This window comes from Coptis chinensis, chromosome 2 (genome assembly GCF_015680905.1).
Source record: "Coptis chinensis isolate HL-2020 chromosome 2, ASM1568090v1, whole genome shotgun sequence".
NCBI classification, from domain to species: domain Eukaryota; kingdom Viridiplantae; phylum Streptophyta; class Magnoliopsida; order Ranunculales; family Ranunculaceae; genus Coptis; species Coptis chinensis.
Window position 1 is genome coordinate 93,657,497 of NC_141457.1, and position 17,374 is coordinate 93,674,870.

A 17,374-nucleotide genomic window follows, 5' to 3' on the forward strand; every position below is an offset into this window, starting at 1 on the left:
ACGGACTGTTCGGCGCTAGGTCCAAGGTGGAATCATATCACTAGAGGCCGAAGTCCTTCGCTGGAGGCATTGAAGGAGACTCAAGCTCAACTTCAAACAAGACCTGGAGGTTGCAGCCGGATAAGGTTAAGGCTCAGGATGAGCTCAGGGGGGCTAAGGCTTCCCATCAGGCCTACATGGACACGGTCAATGATCGCTTAAGTAACCAGCGAGAGACCCTCCTTCAGCAACACTTCGAATCCCTGGCCACCCTCTCTCAGCAGCACAAGGATGCCACCGCCGCTCTTCTAACACAACATGAGTCGGACATGGATAAATTTCAAGAGCGCTTTAAATCTCTGGCAGACAAACGAGTGGCCAAAAAGATCAAGGAGGAACATGACAGCCTTATCAAAGAGGGCCGACTTCTTCCGAAACAGCCTGCCCCCGTTGAGGAGTTTGTAGTTGCACTGGTCCCTGGGGTCCCCGGCCACCCTACTGATGCTTTGGAGTCTGACACTCTTCCTGTCATCGTGGCTGAGGTTATTGACGCAGCTGCGGATGCGGCCATCAATGATGCCGCGGATGCTATAATTGCTGAAGATGTTTAATTGTTGTGACTCTTGTAATTTTGCTTCATTTTGCTACTGTGTATTCTCTGTTAACAATGGTGTGTTTTGCTAAGTTTAAGGAGTGTCCAGTTTTTTTTAATCTCAATTAATGATTTGTCTTTCTTCCTTGACCAACTCTTTTATACCACATTCACATGAATCCCTCCTGGCTATGTTGTGTGGGCTTCCACGCCCTTTCCTGCCTAGGTTATAGTATTGTTCTCTTTTGGGGGAGCAACTCCTCTTGGCCCCCGCACTCTCTGCTTAACTCGGATCTCATGTCCGCGAAAAGGGCAACCCACTTTGCCCCTAGTTCACTGTAGACCTCATGTCCGAGGAGGGACAACTCATCTTGCCCTTAATGGAGATTTGGAACTCTCTTTCGCGAAGAGGCAACTCAGCTTGCCCTTAGTTCGCTTTGGACCATACGTCCGCGAAGGGCTCATCCCCCTTGCTTCCTCCACTCTGATGCTAAATCAAAATAACTCAAAGCAACATTGTCTACCCAAAAGTGTTATTGTTTTATATATTTACAAATAGCTCATGTAGTTGATGACAGCTTCATATTACATTCACTGGTGAAATTTTTTCAACAATCTCATATTCCAAGGTCTCTCTACCAATTTTCCCTCCATGGTTTGTAACTTGTATGTGCCTGCCCCTCCAACGTCTACCACAGCATAGAGGGTCCCTCCCAATTTGGACCCAGTTTCCCCTAACTCGCCTTCTTGGTGTTGGGAGTCACTTTGCGAAGCACCAGGTCTCCCACTGTGAATATTCCTAGCTTCACCCTCTTGTTGTATTGCCTTTGGAGGCGGCGGTGATACTCTTCCAGCCTTATGCGCGCGGCGTCCCTTCTTTCATCAGCCAAATTCATGTCCCTGGACAGAATGCCCCAGTTTGACCCATCTTTAACAGCTCTTGTTCGGGTGGTAGCCGCCACCATTTTTGACTGTATCACTGCCTCTATGCCATATGCTAACGAGAATGGAGTCTCCCTGGTGGTTGTCCGTGGTGTAGTTCGGTAAGCCCAAAGTACATGGTTCAACTCGTCGGCCCACGCCCCTTTTTTATCCTCCAACTTTCCTTTTGAGATTGTTAAGTATGGTTTTGTTAGAGGATTTAGCCTGTCCATTGCCCTCGGGGTTGTAGGGGGCCGAGAATCCCTGTTTCACATGATAGGCTTGTAAAAACTCCTTCACCTTAGACCCTATGAACTGAGTTTCGTTGTCCGCGATGATAGCATAGGGCAGCCCGAACTGGCATATTATGTTCTCCCACATGAACTTGACCACTTGCACCTCCTTTACCTGCTGCAGCGACACGGCCTCAATACACTTTGTAAAATAGTCAGTGGCAGCCAACATGAATCTCCTTTTACCACTGGTACTATATCGAGGGCCCACATCGTGAATGGCCAGGGGCTAGACACATTGTGCAGCGGCTCAGCTGGGACAAATATCAACTGAGAAAACCTCTGACATTTCTCACATTTTTTGGCAAATTCCACAGCGTCTCTCTTCATGTGAGGCCAAAAGTAACCTTGTGTTAATAGTCGATAGGTCGTGGTCCTGCCCACTGAATGGCTCCCATAATCTCCCCCGTGTAACTCCGCTAGCACCTCTTGCGCTAGCCTCGGCCCCAGACATTTCAGTAAAGGCCCGTTGAAATTCTTCCTATACAATTCCCCTCTCATCATTGTATGTATACCTCTGTGAAGCCTGTTCCAGTCTTTTCTTCTCTTTCTTCTCACTCACTTCATGCCCAGATAAGAATTGCTTGATAGGCTCCATCCATCCTCCATCCTCTTCTGTACTTGGTATTCAGTATCTCCGTAGGTTCCTCAATACTCGGTCTAGCCAATCTCCTTACTTTGATTACCCTATCCTCCGATCATGGCATGGCTGCGGCTACATAGGATAGAGCATCTGCATGACGGTTCTCCCCGCGGTTCAAATGTACAAATCTAATCTGTGTGAACTTCGCAGCCCACCTATGTAAGACTGTCAAATATTTCGCCATTCAAGGACATCTCGCTACAAATCCGCCATTCGCTTGACACACCACTAGATTCGAGTCCGAGTATACGTTAAGCTCCTTTACGCCCAAATCCTCAGTCATCCTCAAGCCCGCAATCACCGCCTCATATTCTGACTCATTATTCGATGCCGCGAATCCCAACTTCATGGTTTGTTCCAACCTATTGTTTTCCGGCGTAACCAGCACAACACCTATTCCACTACCTGCGTCTGTCGCTGATCCATCCGCGAACACCCTCCAACCATTCCTCTCATCCCATGGGTTTAAGTGGTCTTGTTCCTCTTCTCATTCGGATTCCAGGACCATCTCTTCCCCCCAAATGGGATCCTCTGCAGGAAAATCTGCCAAGAACTCTGCCACTGCCTGAGCTTTCTCCGCCATCCTGATTTGATATTGGATTTCATATGAACTCGGCATCATGGCCCATTTCAATATTCTTCCAAACTTTTCAACTTTCAGAGCTTGTTTGAGGGACAAATTTTTCACCACGATCACTGCATGAGATTTGAAATATGGTTTCAACTTCAAGGCTGAGAATATTAATGCCAGAGCATACTTCTCCACTCGGGTATGCCTAATCTCCACATCTAACAAAGTTTTACTCTGGAAATACACCGGCTTTTCCATTTTATCCACAACACGGACGAGGACCGAGCTGATCGCGTACTCTGTAACCCCCAGATACAAATACAATTTCTCTCCTAGCTCGGGCCGCGACAATAGAGGAGCCTCTCCGAGATACCTTTTTAACTCCTGAAACGCTTTCTCGCACTCTGCTGTCCATGCAAAATCTGTGGTGTTTCTCAACAACCTATACAGCGGCCTACATTTATCAGATGATTTTGAAATGAATCAGTTTAGGGCTGCGACTCTTCCTGCCAATCGATGCACCTCCTTCACTGTCTGAGGTGATGGCATTTCCACCAAGGACCTTATCTGTTCGGGATTAGCCTCTATCCCCCACTGCATCACAATGTACCCCAGGAGTTTCCCCGTGGTGACTCCAAATGTGCATTTCTCTGGATTGAGTTTCAAATTGTGCGCTCGCAGTATACCGAATGTCTCCCTCAGACCTTCCAAGTGCTCTTCCTCTGACATACTCTTCTCCACCATATAGTCTATGTATATCTCGATTCTCTTTCGAATTTTATTCTCGAACATTTTCTCCCCCAACCGTTGGAATGTGGCTCCTGCGTTTTTTTAACCCAAATGGCATTCTCTTATAGCAATAGGTACCCCCCTCCACCACAAAAGATGTCTTTTCCTAGTTCGGTCCATACATCGCAACCTGATTGTACCCCATAGAGGCATCCATAAATGAAAACATTTTGAACCACGCGGTCCTGTCCACCAGCTCATCCACTCGCGGCATAGGATAACTGTCTTTGGGGCACTCCAAGTTTACATCTGTAAAATCAACACACATTCGAACCTTGTCATTTCTCTTTGGAACTGCGACTATATTGGACAGCCAGTCCGTGAATTCCACCTCCCTGATGATTCCCGCTCCTTTCAGCCTAGCAACCTCCTCTCGAATCCCTTCCGCGTACTTAGGCCTCACACTCCTCATCTTTTGTCTTATTGGTTTCACATCCTCCCTCATATGCAATCGGTGGCATGAGAAATCGGGGATCCAGCCCTATGATATCCTCTATCCCCCATGCAAACACATCCCTATTCTCGGACAAACACTATATCAACTTACTATTCCACTCCTCCGACAAGTTAGACCCTATTGATTTAAACCTCTCTTCCTCGCCCACCCCCAGGTTCACTACCTCGATCTCATTTAAAGTATTAGGTCCCATTACTACCCCGCCTCCCCCTCCACGGCCCCGCACTGTAATTGTTATGCTTGCCTATTCCTAGGGTTCAATGATTCTCCTCCAGGTCTGCGGACCATCCTTTTAATGGTATCCTAATGACTGTTCTTAGATGTTACCTGATCTCCGCGGACTTCATACATTCTCGTTGACATGGGAAATCGAATAACTTGGTAATAGGTCGAGGGCACCACTTTCATTTCGTGGATCCACCTTCTTCCTAGGATCGCGTTGTATTGGGAATTGGAATCAACTACCATAAATCGAGAGAAAACAGTCACAGGCCCTGTCGTTACTGGTAACAAAAGCTCTCCCATAGGCTCCATGACGCTCCCATTAAACCCATACAAGTTGGACCGTGGCGGCCTAAGTTGCCCTGGGTCGATCCTCATTTCATCCAAAGCTCCCCTGAACAACAAGTCCACCGCACTGCCGCAGTTAATTAATACCCTCTTGACCATGTAATTGCCCATTGCCATAGTAATGACCAACACGTCTTCATGAGGAGTATCAACGGCTCAGAGGTCCGCACTAGAAAATACAATCCTATCTCCTCTGTCCATTGTCCCTGAGCTAGATCACTGCCCTCTGGTTGCCTCATTGATCTGCTGAATACTCGCTGTCCTCCTTACCTTATCTCTATGGGCGTTGTGACTCAGCACTTCTCCACTAAAAATAACATTAATGGTTCCCAATATTCTCCCTAGAGCTGGCACCTGCTCCTCATTCGGGCCCCCCGCTATGAACTCTCTTATCATTCCCTTCTCTATCAACCTCTAAACCAACCATTTCAACGCATAACAATCATTAGTTTCATTACGCGCACTTTTTGGTGAATGCGTCTGCGGTATGGCTTGTTCGACATCTCGGCAGGAACGCTTTGCGGTCCATCGTACCCCTACACGTTCTTGATCAACGGCAATATCTCACTCAACAGCCTGTTTAAAGGTGTATGTTCAAGCTCGCGATATGGCTTCCTTTCCCTCTGTTCCCTTCGCACTACCTCTCTACTCCTTTCCGGACGCAATGGATGTTCGCGATACCTTCCATTCCCTTTGTCCACTGACTCCGTCTTTCTGCGATCCCCTTCTTTCTCCACAGATGACACTGCTTTCGTTGACCTCTTAGAATCCTTCTACATTGTGTCCTCGTATCTAATGTACTTCTCTACCCGCGGATATAACTCATGCAAGGTCGCAATCTCATTCTTTGCGACGGACTGATGGACCTCCGTTCCCGGCCGCAGACCTCTTTCGAACGCTATCACTGCCGTCCTTTCATCCAAATTCTCCACCTTCAATGTCTCGGCCTTGAAGCGACACAGATACTCCCTGACAGATTCCACAAACCTTTGTCTAACATTGAACAAGGTCGCGATGTCCACAACCCGCCTCTTTTGATGTATAAAATGATCTATAAACGCCTGCTCCAACTCTTGGAAATTGGTTATACTCTTCGAAGGCAACCGATAATACCAGTCCGCAGCTCCCCTTTTCAAGCTGGCCAGGAACATCATGTATCGCAACCCATCATACCGCGACTCTTGCCAGAGAGGCATATGTTGCTTAAAATGATGAATGTGATCTGTTGGGTCTCCTGTACCATCATATCTTTCAAACCTTGGCTAATTGAACCGTTTCGGCACCTCCGAAGTCCATATCGCATCCGCCAGCAAATTGCGGTTCAGCCCAGCCACCACCTGACTAGCCGCGCCCGTTTGGGTCTTCGCCTGCTGAAGATTCGCCTCTCGGTCATTGTTTATCATTTCCTATACTTGCTCCATTGTAAGGTCCGCTACTAGATTTTCTACGAGATCCGGACCCTCTTCTTCATTGTCAAACTCCTCACTTGCTTCAGCTCTCCCTTCCTCCTCCGCCATTTCTCTTTCTTTTCTTAGTGCATCATTCTCCTCTCTCAATCTCGCGATCTCTTCCTGCATCAGCCGTGTCTCCTCCAAGGCCGTCCTCGCGTCTGTTTCCTCTCGTTGATCTCCCCTTTCGATGCTTACAACTTCCGCCTCCATCTCCTGTGCCACCACCTTTCGCGGTCGGCTTACTCCTCTCTTTCCTACTGTAGCCCTTTTCATGCTACTTTTGTTCTTGTCTTCCCCACAGACAGCGCCAAATGTTGTATCTCACTCTCTAATGTTCTCTCCTTTCTTTTCTTTCTCTCTCTTTTTCTCTCTAGCTAGCTCTCGCCTCCTTTTTCCAATCCAATCCCCCTTTCTTTCTCCCCTCTCTCTTTCCCCGCCCTCCATCTGTCCCTTGATCTCGAAGCACGCCTACCTCCACGAGTAGGATTGCCGTACAGTAACTTAGGGTTCACGAATCGATCCTGTGCACCGCACCTTCGCAGTATATGTTACCCCAAGTTCACTTCACCGTTGATCTGTCACCTCCCAGATCCTACCACTACAGTGATGACAAATTTTTGCGCTTTAAAAAATCTTTCTTGTGTGATCAAGATACATGCTCCTAGTCGATCTTAAATCACTCTGCCTCATTGGTAGTGTTTTCAAGGATTATTTTCTAGAGAATCTTGATTCTCTTATTAATGCTGAGATTGACTTACACTTTGAGACATTGCCCGATTCGTTCCCGGTGATACCAATATTCAAAGGTCTCAATAATACAAACTCTTGAACTATCTCTTGACTGGGTATGATATTGAACTCTCTTGTTTATCTGCTTGGAGAAATTTGAATGGGCTAAATGTTTTGTTGAAATTTAATTTGTTTGGGTTGATACTTGATTTTTATAATAATCCGTACTTTTTTTTTTCTTTCAAAGGCTGGTTTAGAGTCCCAAGAGATTGTTGTATCTGGAGGCCACTATGCCTAATCTAAGGCTAAGTCCAATGGTGCGGCAAAACACCAAATATCACGGACATTTTGATCCAATGGTGCGTCAAAACGCTAACCCGCCAACGCTATCGGTATAAGTTTACTTATATATAGCGTCAGTTTTAACAAGATAGCGTCAAGTCTACACGCCACTCAAAGTGGCGGGTAAAAAAATCTAAACCTGCGCCTTTGGGAATGGCGGCTAGAGAAAAAAAAAAAAAAAAAAATCTTTTTTTAATTTTTTTTCCCCACACGCCTGTGGGAATGGCGGTTGGAGAGTCTCAAAAAAAAAAAAAAAAAAATCCTACCCGCCATAGGCACTGGCGGTTGAGAGTCCTAATTTTTTTTTTTTTTTTCACACGCATGTTGGAATGGCGGTTGGAGAGTCTAAAAAAAAAAAAAAAAAAATACCCGCCATAGACACTGGCGGTTGAGAGTCCTAAAAAAAAATTTTTTTTTTATTTTTTTCCACCACACTGTGGGAATGGCGGTTGAAGAGTCCTAAAAAAAAAATAACCATTGGGTTGGGAAACGCTAAGCCGCTAACTGTATACACTATGCTATTGTGGTTTGGCGGGATGGCGCACCAAACCATTAGACTTAGCCTAATACATTTGGAGCTGGGCCACTGGCGTAACCATTCTTTTATGCGTGCTCTACCGAACTTGACAAGTTTGGCCCCTAATGTGGTGTCTCTCGTCTTAAGTATAAGTGAGGTATTAACCAAATACTTAAATTTTCTTTTGTTTCATTCTTGTTATCAATTAAGGTTAGTTTTAATTTATCAAATTGTAACAATGATTTTGTTAAAATTTGCTAGCTACTACAATTCCTAGTTCGTTTTCCAACTTGTCTTTGAAATGGGTGGCTAACTCTATTGTTCTTGAGATTAGGAGCACTCATGTACAATAAGAGAGGGTGAGGATTCCGGAGGTGTGATTTCATCTCAGAACATACTATATCATCTCAAATCTATTGAGCTTGAATGTTTCTACGGAAGCGGTGAACTTGAACTCAAAATTTTTGAATATTTACTGAAAATTGCAGTAGTCTTGGGGAGCATCTCTTTCACCTGGTCCTCGTCCACAGATGCTGAGGAATTGAACGAATTTCATAAGAAGGTTGAGACTCCTCCTAGAGCCTCCACAAGTTTAGCAATTAACTAGATTTTGGACCCGGGATCTATTAAATTTGCCGACACACGACACAGATACAATCTGACTGACACGCAGATACGGATACGTGAAGATTACATCAAACAAAAAATTCTAAATATACCTTTACAATTGAAAATTAACATTCTCCACCAAATTTAATCTAATTGTCTAATTCAAAGCTTGTCCAATCTACCAAATTAAGCAATAAGTAGCATAATATATTGGGTCAATTCTGCCTCACTAATTGATTTAAAAGAGTGGATAAAGCCCCTAATTGAGTCCTCTTTTGGTTTTGATTTTTTCTATCACTGAAAAAACTTTTAAAAAACACACAAATAACACCCTGCTGTCACGGAGTGACCAAAGCCAGATTCTGTACTTAGTCTCTGGCTATGCTGTCAAAGGCCTTACGGGAAGCAAGGCAGGGGACTGCCACAAACGCCTAGGCGCCATGTTACTGTGTTTGTCAGAGGTTTTATGTTCTATAAACTAAAAAAGCAATCTGTCATATAGTTGTTAAATCATGTGAACACAATTAGATTTTGTGTTCTTTTTTCTCATTCCTTAAGTACGCTTCAACTTTTTAATGGAAAAAACATAGTATTTAACACAAGGCAAGGTATGCGATAAAACTGAGAAAAACAATTCCAGGTTTGGTAAGGATTGAAGATCATATTGTTTGTTTTAAATAGTTTCATATACAAAATTTTATATATTGAAGACTTTATCTTAATGTAGCTAGAAAATATGGGAATGCACAGATAGGTTTAGTAGATTGTTACTGTTGAAATTTTTATGTGAATGTAGTTGGAATTGAAGGCGTGACTTAATGAATTTAAAGGTGAAAATTTGATCCTTCTCATCTTGGGGAGGTAAAATTGCATCGTCGTTGTTGACACCAAGATATTGGTTTTAGCCTATTAAGATGGTAATAAAGCGTGTTTGTTACTTCTCCTAAAATAAGTAGGAAATCAAATGAACTGTGAAGAAATACGTGTCGTCCAGTCACAATCTCAGAAAGGGTTGTCTTTGTATAAATGGTTGTCAATTTATTTATAACAACTATTAGGATTCTCTTTTTTCACATTACTAAAGGTGTGATTGACCAATTAGAGATGGTGTTTAGAAGATTTGTGTGGGGAAGTAGTGAGGATAAGAAGAAGATTCATTGGGTTAGATGGGATAGGCTTTGCCTTAGTAAGGAAGGAAGAAGGGGGTGTTGACTGTAAGGTCTTATTTGCTATGAGGAAGCATTGTTACCAAAATGGTTGTGGAGATAATGGAGAAGAAAAAGGAATGTTTTTGGGGAGGGTAATAGTTAAATACGGGAGGGGAAAGTGAATGGAAACCGGCTAAGCAACCTTGGGGCCTAATGGTATTACACTATGGTGGAGCATCATGAATGGGTGGGAATTTTTTCCAAAGTGGTTATAATACTACCAGGTGGAGAATAGTTCCATATCTTTTTGGCATGACACATGGCTAGAAGAAGAGAGACCACTTTGTGAGCAATATGCCACAATATGTGATCTTGTGACGCACACAAATGCCAAGGTAAGATGCTAGAAGAAGCTTGAATAGGATGGAATGGGAAGTTACTTTGAGAAGGGGGCTAAATGATTGGGAGGTATCAAATTTCGTGAACTTCTTGGGCACTATTTATCAAGAGTAGGATAAGTTTGGGGAAGAAGATGCGCAACTTTGGAGGTGGGATAAAACAAGTGTTCATGGTGAAATCTATGTATGGGGTTCTCACCAAGAATCATACGAGAAGAGCGTTGAAACCCAAGAGGTTATAGTGGATTTTCCATATAGGAGGATTTAGATGTCTTCTATTCCTTTAAAGGTGGCATTCTTCACTTGGATGATGTTTCTAAGGAGGGTTCAAACTGTAGACGAGCTAATCGCTAAAAGGAATGGATATTGATAATAAATGCCCTTTTTGTGGAGTAATTGGAGAGGATGTTGATCATATCTTCATCCGGTGTTATTTTGCTAAGAGGACAAGCCTTGGACACTATCAACTATAATCGAGGATGCACTTTGTGGGGACACGATAAAACATGTTTTATCGCCAAAGTCAAGGTGGATTGCTGAGCACCTATGTAGAGAAATGGTTTGGGTTCTATGGAATAAAAGAAATCGGAAAATATTTGAGCAAAAGAACAATGAAGCATTTAAAGTCCTGTTGGAGATTAAGGAAGTACTCTATAATTGGTCTGAGGGTGTGGCAGTTTTGAAGGACTTCAGATTTCAAGACTTCATTTGTAATTGGGATAACATTGTTATGTGAACTTGAAGAGTATATTTTGTTTAGGGTGTGCTTAACCTTTTGTAATTTTGATCTTGTCTTGGAATAAATAAATACGTTTTACTGCTAAAAAAAAAGAGGTATGTTTTGTTTAGTTTTTCGGTGTGATCTGAAATCAATATTTGTTTTATATTCACAACAAGTATTATTAAGCAAGTTGATGTCATGGAACTAGAAAGAATTAAGAGACACTTTGATGTTTATGGCAAAGATGATTATATCAATCAAAGGGTTCACTTTCCTTTGATCGAAGTTTTGGGGGATTGGAGAGACACCCTTCGGTGACCGTTTAGAAGGGATTCCTTGCTTGGCCAAGCATGATCCCAGTTTCTCCTTTTTTATTGTTCTTCTTCTAAGCGACAGTTAGTCTTTGTATATTTTTTGTTATATAGTTTGCCCTTGTTGCATCTCAGTGGGATATCTCATCCAATACTGTTGATATTATGATAATTTATGAAAGAGTTGTCCTGGAATTGCCTAACCATCAAGTCATCTGCTAGCTCGAAGTATTCTTCTAGTGTTTTCTGCCGCTTTATTTCATGGTAATTGTGTATGAAGAAAAGTATAAACTGAAAAAATGATAGTGTTCATTTCTTAAGTTAGAGTACAAGATTTGACACTTCCACGGACATATTTAACTTTTCTGTTACTGTTATGATATAGGCGTTGTTCGAGAAAGTAAAGATGAATTGGTAGAGCCAAGAGATTCAAACAGGATGAAGACAGAGAGCTCTCCAAGCCCCAAAACAAATGTTCAATTTAAAGAAGTGAAAGGCATTTGCATTTGCTTGTTATAGAATCAGTTTACATGCCAATAGAATATTAAATAAACTCAAGGAGAGATTGCCATTTGTATTGGCTCGTGAGTACAATATGAAGGTGCCTGTGTAAAAGCATCTTGTATAACTCTTTTACTTCCGCCCAAATGCATGCATATATGCTCATTCATCTTGTGACACTGAATTCCAAATTATATGTGAAGTTGTGAACCATCTGGGCCGATGCATTATTTTTCAAGAGACCATGACTAGCGCCTAACATTGTTCAGCTGATTATTTCTATTAGATGATGAAGACCTAACGGTGCAATATGTCCCCATTTACTTTATTAAAGATAGTATAATTTGTCTCATTTATGTTTCAAATACCATTCGAATGTGGATCTGTTATTTCTAATAAATCTATGAAGTTATAAGGCTGTATTTCATGACAATGTGTTTTAACATGTAATAGGCTCTTTTAATAAAATTTGCCACTAATGGCCATCTTCTTTCTGTTTTCTGTTCATCAGGCAATTCTTCTGCGTAGAAGTTCTGAAAGTGACGGACCTGGAGGACTACATTCTTTGAAAATGGTGTTAGGAATATACAACTTAATTGTACTTACTCTTTACCAATTACCAAACTATACAAACCTTTTGTCTTGTAAGTGTCTTCAGACTTTTAATTAAATCCAGAGCCTAGTGTAGATACACTATGTCCTTAAGACAGATTTTCCCCCTCACGGTGCTTGAAGGTTGATGGGAAACTATCTCCCAAGATAACGGATTTCCTTCTATAGAAAGCCAAGACTTCAATTCTATAGACTCAATGAACACAACATAGTATTTGACTAAGAACAGGAGGGAGAAGAGAAAGAGAACTCGCGGTGATCCGGTGTATCTTTCTCTCCAAATTCATCCACTATTTATAGGTGAGTGGTGTCTTTTGAAACAACACGGTGACTCTTTGGGAAAAAGTAAGCAACTCTTTGAAAAGTCACATGTTTCGAAAGGACACATAATTTCGGCATATAAGATTGTTTCAACCGATTGCCTATTTGAAAAGGTTGCACCTTTTCGGCATGATGCATTGTTTCAAACCGGTGCATATTTCGAAGGTCGCGACCTTTTCGGCATAATGCAATCGCTTCAAACAAATGCATCATTTTGAAAAGATTTTTCTCACATTACGTCTTGTTTCAAGAAAAACCCATTTCATCTTAAGTGGGGTAACTTGGGAGACAAACTACTCATTCATATTTAAATGGATTTGAGCAAATCATTTTTCTAACAATCCTCCACATGAATGAAAATTTGGCTTCTTCTATCATAAACATCGGATTTTCGTTCTTTTACAAATGAAAAGATACCGCGTGACGTCAAGTAGCATGGGAGGCCTTGAACTTGCCTTTAGTGAAAGGCGATCGGATTTAATTGGACGATCGGTAGACTTCAATTAATGTCCTTGAACTGTCACCGTTTGTATAAACCTAGACAATCATCTTCACGCCAGCACCGTCTCGAATCTTGTTGGTTCTCACGCGTTTGTGTTCATTTTGGCCTTGAACACTTCTTGGTTTGAGATAGTGCTTTTGAGACATTTGTCTTTAAAATTCTCATAGAAGCGCCCCACTTCTCGCACTAACATAGGTGATTTCTATAAAGAATATCCTGCAATACTCCACTTGGATAACATAACTTTCAAGATATAGTAAATCATTAAAAGCTTGACTTATCCTCGGTTCTCATGGCGGATATGCACCGCATCTTATATAGGAATGGGTTAGAGTATAATATTACTCCCCATTGCTAAGCGAGTCACAAACATAATTCGGGTTGGCCCATTGAACCTAGATCTTGGGATCTCCAAATAACTAGGTTGGTTTTTCCATTATGATGACTCTTGGTTGATTATCTCAAAAGCTTTAAGCCCATTCCCTTGATAATCTTTCTACTTGCTCTCTTGTTAAACCTTTTGTAAGCGGATCCGCGAATGTTATCTTTTGACCTTACATAGTCGATTGAGATAACTCCATTTGAGAACAATTGTCTAACGGTATTATGTCTACGATGTATATGTCGAGACTTCCCGTTATACATGCTACTACGGCTCTACCAATAGCAGATTGGTCATCCCACGTTGTATACACAATGCGGCTAACGAGTTTAGCCATTTGGAATATCCTCTAAGAAATTTGAAGCCACTCTGCTTCTTTCTAGCCTTGTCAATGCTATGAATTCGATTCCATAGTGGACCTCGCTATGCACATTTGTTTTTGAGGATTTCCAAGAAATTTATGCATCTCTCCTAGAGTAAAACACCACATTTGATGTCTTTTGAGTAATGCTTCAACAAATTTCCAATTTTGAATTAATTAATTCAAGGAGATTCATAATCCCCATATTTTCCCAATTTCTCATGACAAAGTCAATAAATTGGAAAACCATTTAGATATATGTTTAGCAAGTGAGGCGTCTTGTTAAAGAATGTCACATATCATTCATATAGTGTGAAACACTTCTAAGACCTCAATTTTGCTTACAAGTATGCTTACGAACAATATCTTAAACAATCTTCTTTATTGGCACTCTTTGGCTTAATAGTAAAACGATACATCTTACAAATAATACAATATTTTTAGAACCCTTTTAGCACCGACCATTCCTAACATCGGAATGAAGCAAGGATTCTCGGAATCTTGGATCATAATTCCCCAAGTGTGGCATTACCACCACCTTGTTTGCTTTCAAGAAGTCCATTCAAGAATGACTTGAAAATGGTCTAAGCGAGCTACCATCGGTCTACCTTTCCTCGCCGGGTTATTGCATCTTAATGTCAACTTCAAAAGCGAGTCCTTTCACCGGTTAAACTTCTTGGTTCAAGCCTCTCATAGAGCACGTACATTCGCTAGTTTCAATCCAATAGCCTCGTGATACATACTTTCGAGAGATTAGCGTTATGAGTTGAACCAAGTATCTACCATTGCTAGTATACACCCGTAGTTATTGAGTTCCACTTCTACAACATAAGGTGTCGTCATCGGGGACCAAAATGTTCATACCATTCAACGAACTAGTAGGTCTAACAAATGAAATAGGAACAAAGCATGAATAGGAGAACACGGTGGTGTTGTCATTTCTATTCTAAAATAGAAACACACCTTCGTTATTTCCTTAAACCAAAAAGAAAAAAAAAACAAAACAAATTACGTTCGGTAAAGAAGAAGAAGAAAAAGAAATCTATCTTAAGTTGTTAGGAATATACAACTTAATTGTACTTACTCTTTACCAATTACCAAACTATACAAACCTTTTGTCTTGTAAGTGTCTTGTACTTCTTAATTAAATCCGAGCCTAGTGTAGATACACTATGTCCTTAAGACAGATTTTCCCCCCCGCGGATTGCTTGAAGGTTGATGGGAAACTATCTCCCAAGATAGAACGGATTTCCTTCTATAGAAAGCTAGCACTTCAATTCTATGACTCGGCCGAACAACATAGTATTTGACTAAGAAAACGAGGAGGAGAAGAGAAAGATCAGAACTCTGTGTGATCTGGTGTATCTTTCTCTCCAAATTCATCCACTATTTATAGGTGAGTGGTGTCTTTTCGAAACAACACAGTGACTCTTGGGAAAAAGTAAGCAACTCTTTGAAAAGTCACATGTTTCGAAAGGACACACCATTTTCGCATATATATTGTTTTGAACCCGGTGCCTATTTCGAAAGGTTGCACCTTTTCGGCATGATGCATTGTTTCAAACCAGTGCATATTTCGAAAGGTCGCACCTTTTCGGCATAATGCACTGTTTCAAACAAATGCATCATTTTGAAAAGATTTTTCTCACATTACGTACTGTTTCAAGAAAAAACCCATTTCATCTTAAGTGGGGTAACTTGGGAGACAAACTACTCATTCATATTTAAATGGATTTGAGCAAATCATTTTTCTAACAATCCTCCACATGAATGAAAATTTGGCTTCTTCTATCATAAACATCGGATTTCTGTTCTTTTACAAATGAAAAGATACCGCATCAGGTCAAGTAGCATGGGAGGCCTTGAACTTGCCTTAGTGAAAGACGATCGGATTTAATTGGACGATCAGTAGACTTCAATTAATGTCCTTGAACTGTCAGCCGTTTGTATAAACCTAGACAATCATCTTCACGCAGTACCGTCTCGAATACTGTTGGTTCTCACGTTTGTGTTCATTTTGGCCTTGAACACTTCTTGGTTTCAGATAGTGCTTTTGAGACATTTGTCTTTAAAATTCTCATAGAAGCGGCCCCACTTCGCACTAACATAGGTGATTTCTATAAAGAATATCCTGCAATACTCCACTTGGATAACATAACTTTCCAAGATATAGTAAATCATTAAAAGCTTGACTTATCACGGTTCTCATGGCGGATATGCCTTTGTCTTATATAGGAATGGGTTAGAGTATAATATTACTCCCGGTGCTAAGCGAGTCACAAACATAATTGGTTGGCCCATTGAACCTAGATCTTGGGATCTCCGGTCAACTAGGTTGGTTTTCCATTATGATGACTCTTGGTTGATTATCTCAAAAGCTTTAAGCCCATTCCCCTTGATAATCTTTCTACTTGCTCTCTTGTTAAACCTTTTGTAAAGCGGATCCGCAATGTTATCTTTTGACCTTACATAGTCGATTGAGATAACTCCATTTGAGAACAATTGTCTAACGGTATTATGTCTACGATGTATATGTCGAGACTTCCGTTATACATGCTACTCGTGGCTCTACCTAATAGCAGATTGGAACATCACGGTGTATACACACCGGGTACGATGTGTTTAGCCCAGTTTGGAATATCCTCTAAGAAATTTCGAAGCCACTCTGCTTCTTCTCTAGCCTTGTCCAATGCTATGAATTCTGATTCCATAGTGGACCTCGCTATGCACATTTGCTTTGAGGATTTCCAAGAAATTTATGCATCTCTCCTAGAGTAAAACACCACATTTGATGTCTTTTGAGTAATGCTTCAACAAATTTCCAATTTTGAATTAATTAATTCAAGGAGATTCATAATCCCCCATATTTTCCCAATTTCTCATGACAAAGTCAATAAATTGGAAAACCATTTAGATATATGTTTAGCAAGTGAGGCGTCTTGTTAAAGAATGTCACATATCATTCATATAGTGTCGAAACACTTCTAAGACCTCAATTTTGCTTACAAGTATGCTTACAGAACAATATCTTAAACAATCTTCTTTATTGGCACTCTTTGGCGCAATAGTAAAACGCATACATCTTACAAATAATACAATATTTTTAGAACCCTTTTAGCACCAGCCATTCCTAACATCTGGAATGAAGCAAGGATTCTCGGAATCTTGGATCATAATTCCCCCCAAGTGTGGCATTACCACCACCTTGTTTGCTTTCAAGAAGTCCATTCCAAGAATGACTTGAAAATGGTCTAAGCGAGCTACCATCAGGTCTACCTTTCCTCGCCAGTTGTGCATCTTAATGTCAACTTCCAAAGCGAGTCCTTTCACGGTTAAACTTCTTGGTTCAAGCCTCTCATAGAGCACTGTGACATTCTGCTAGTTTCAATCCAATAGCCTCGTATACATACTCGAGATTAGCATTATGAGTTGAACCGGTATCTACCATTGCTAGTATACACCGTAGTTATTGAGTTCCACTTCTACGAACATAAAGGTCGTCATCGGGGACCAAAATGTTCATACCATTCAGCGAACTAGTAGGTCTAACAAATGAAATAGGAACAGCATGAATAGGAGAACACGGTGGTGTTGTCATTTCTATTCTAAAATAGAAACACACCTTCGTTATTTCCTTAAACAAAAAAAAAGAAA

At 41.3% G+C, this 17,374-nt stretch overlaps 2 protein-coding genes across 2 annotated transcripts; both read right to left on the reverse strand.

Annotated features, from left to right (window-relative positions):
* Positions 1–1,305: 1,305 nt before the first annotated feature.
* On the reverse strand, positions 1,306–2,383 carry LOC147519083 (uncharacterized). Its single transcript, XM_086594064.1, has 2 exons — positions 2,301–2,383; positions 1,306–1,756 (listed from the first exon to the last, which is right to left on the reverse strand). The coding sequence occupies exons 1-2, from the start codon at positions 2,381–2,383 to the stop codon at positions 1,306–1,308; spliced, it is 534 nt and encodes a 177-aa protein (XP_086450190.1).
* A 3,205-nt stretch (positions 2,384–5,588) lies between these two features.
* Positions 5,589–5,969, reverse strand: LOC147519084 (uncharacterized). The gene has a single exon (XM_086594066.1). The coding sequence runs from the start codon at positions 5,967–5,969 to the stop codon at positions 5,589–5,591; it is 381 nt and encodes a 126-aa protein (XP_086450192.1).
* Between the last annotated feature and the right edge of the window lie 11,405 nt (positions 5,970–17,374).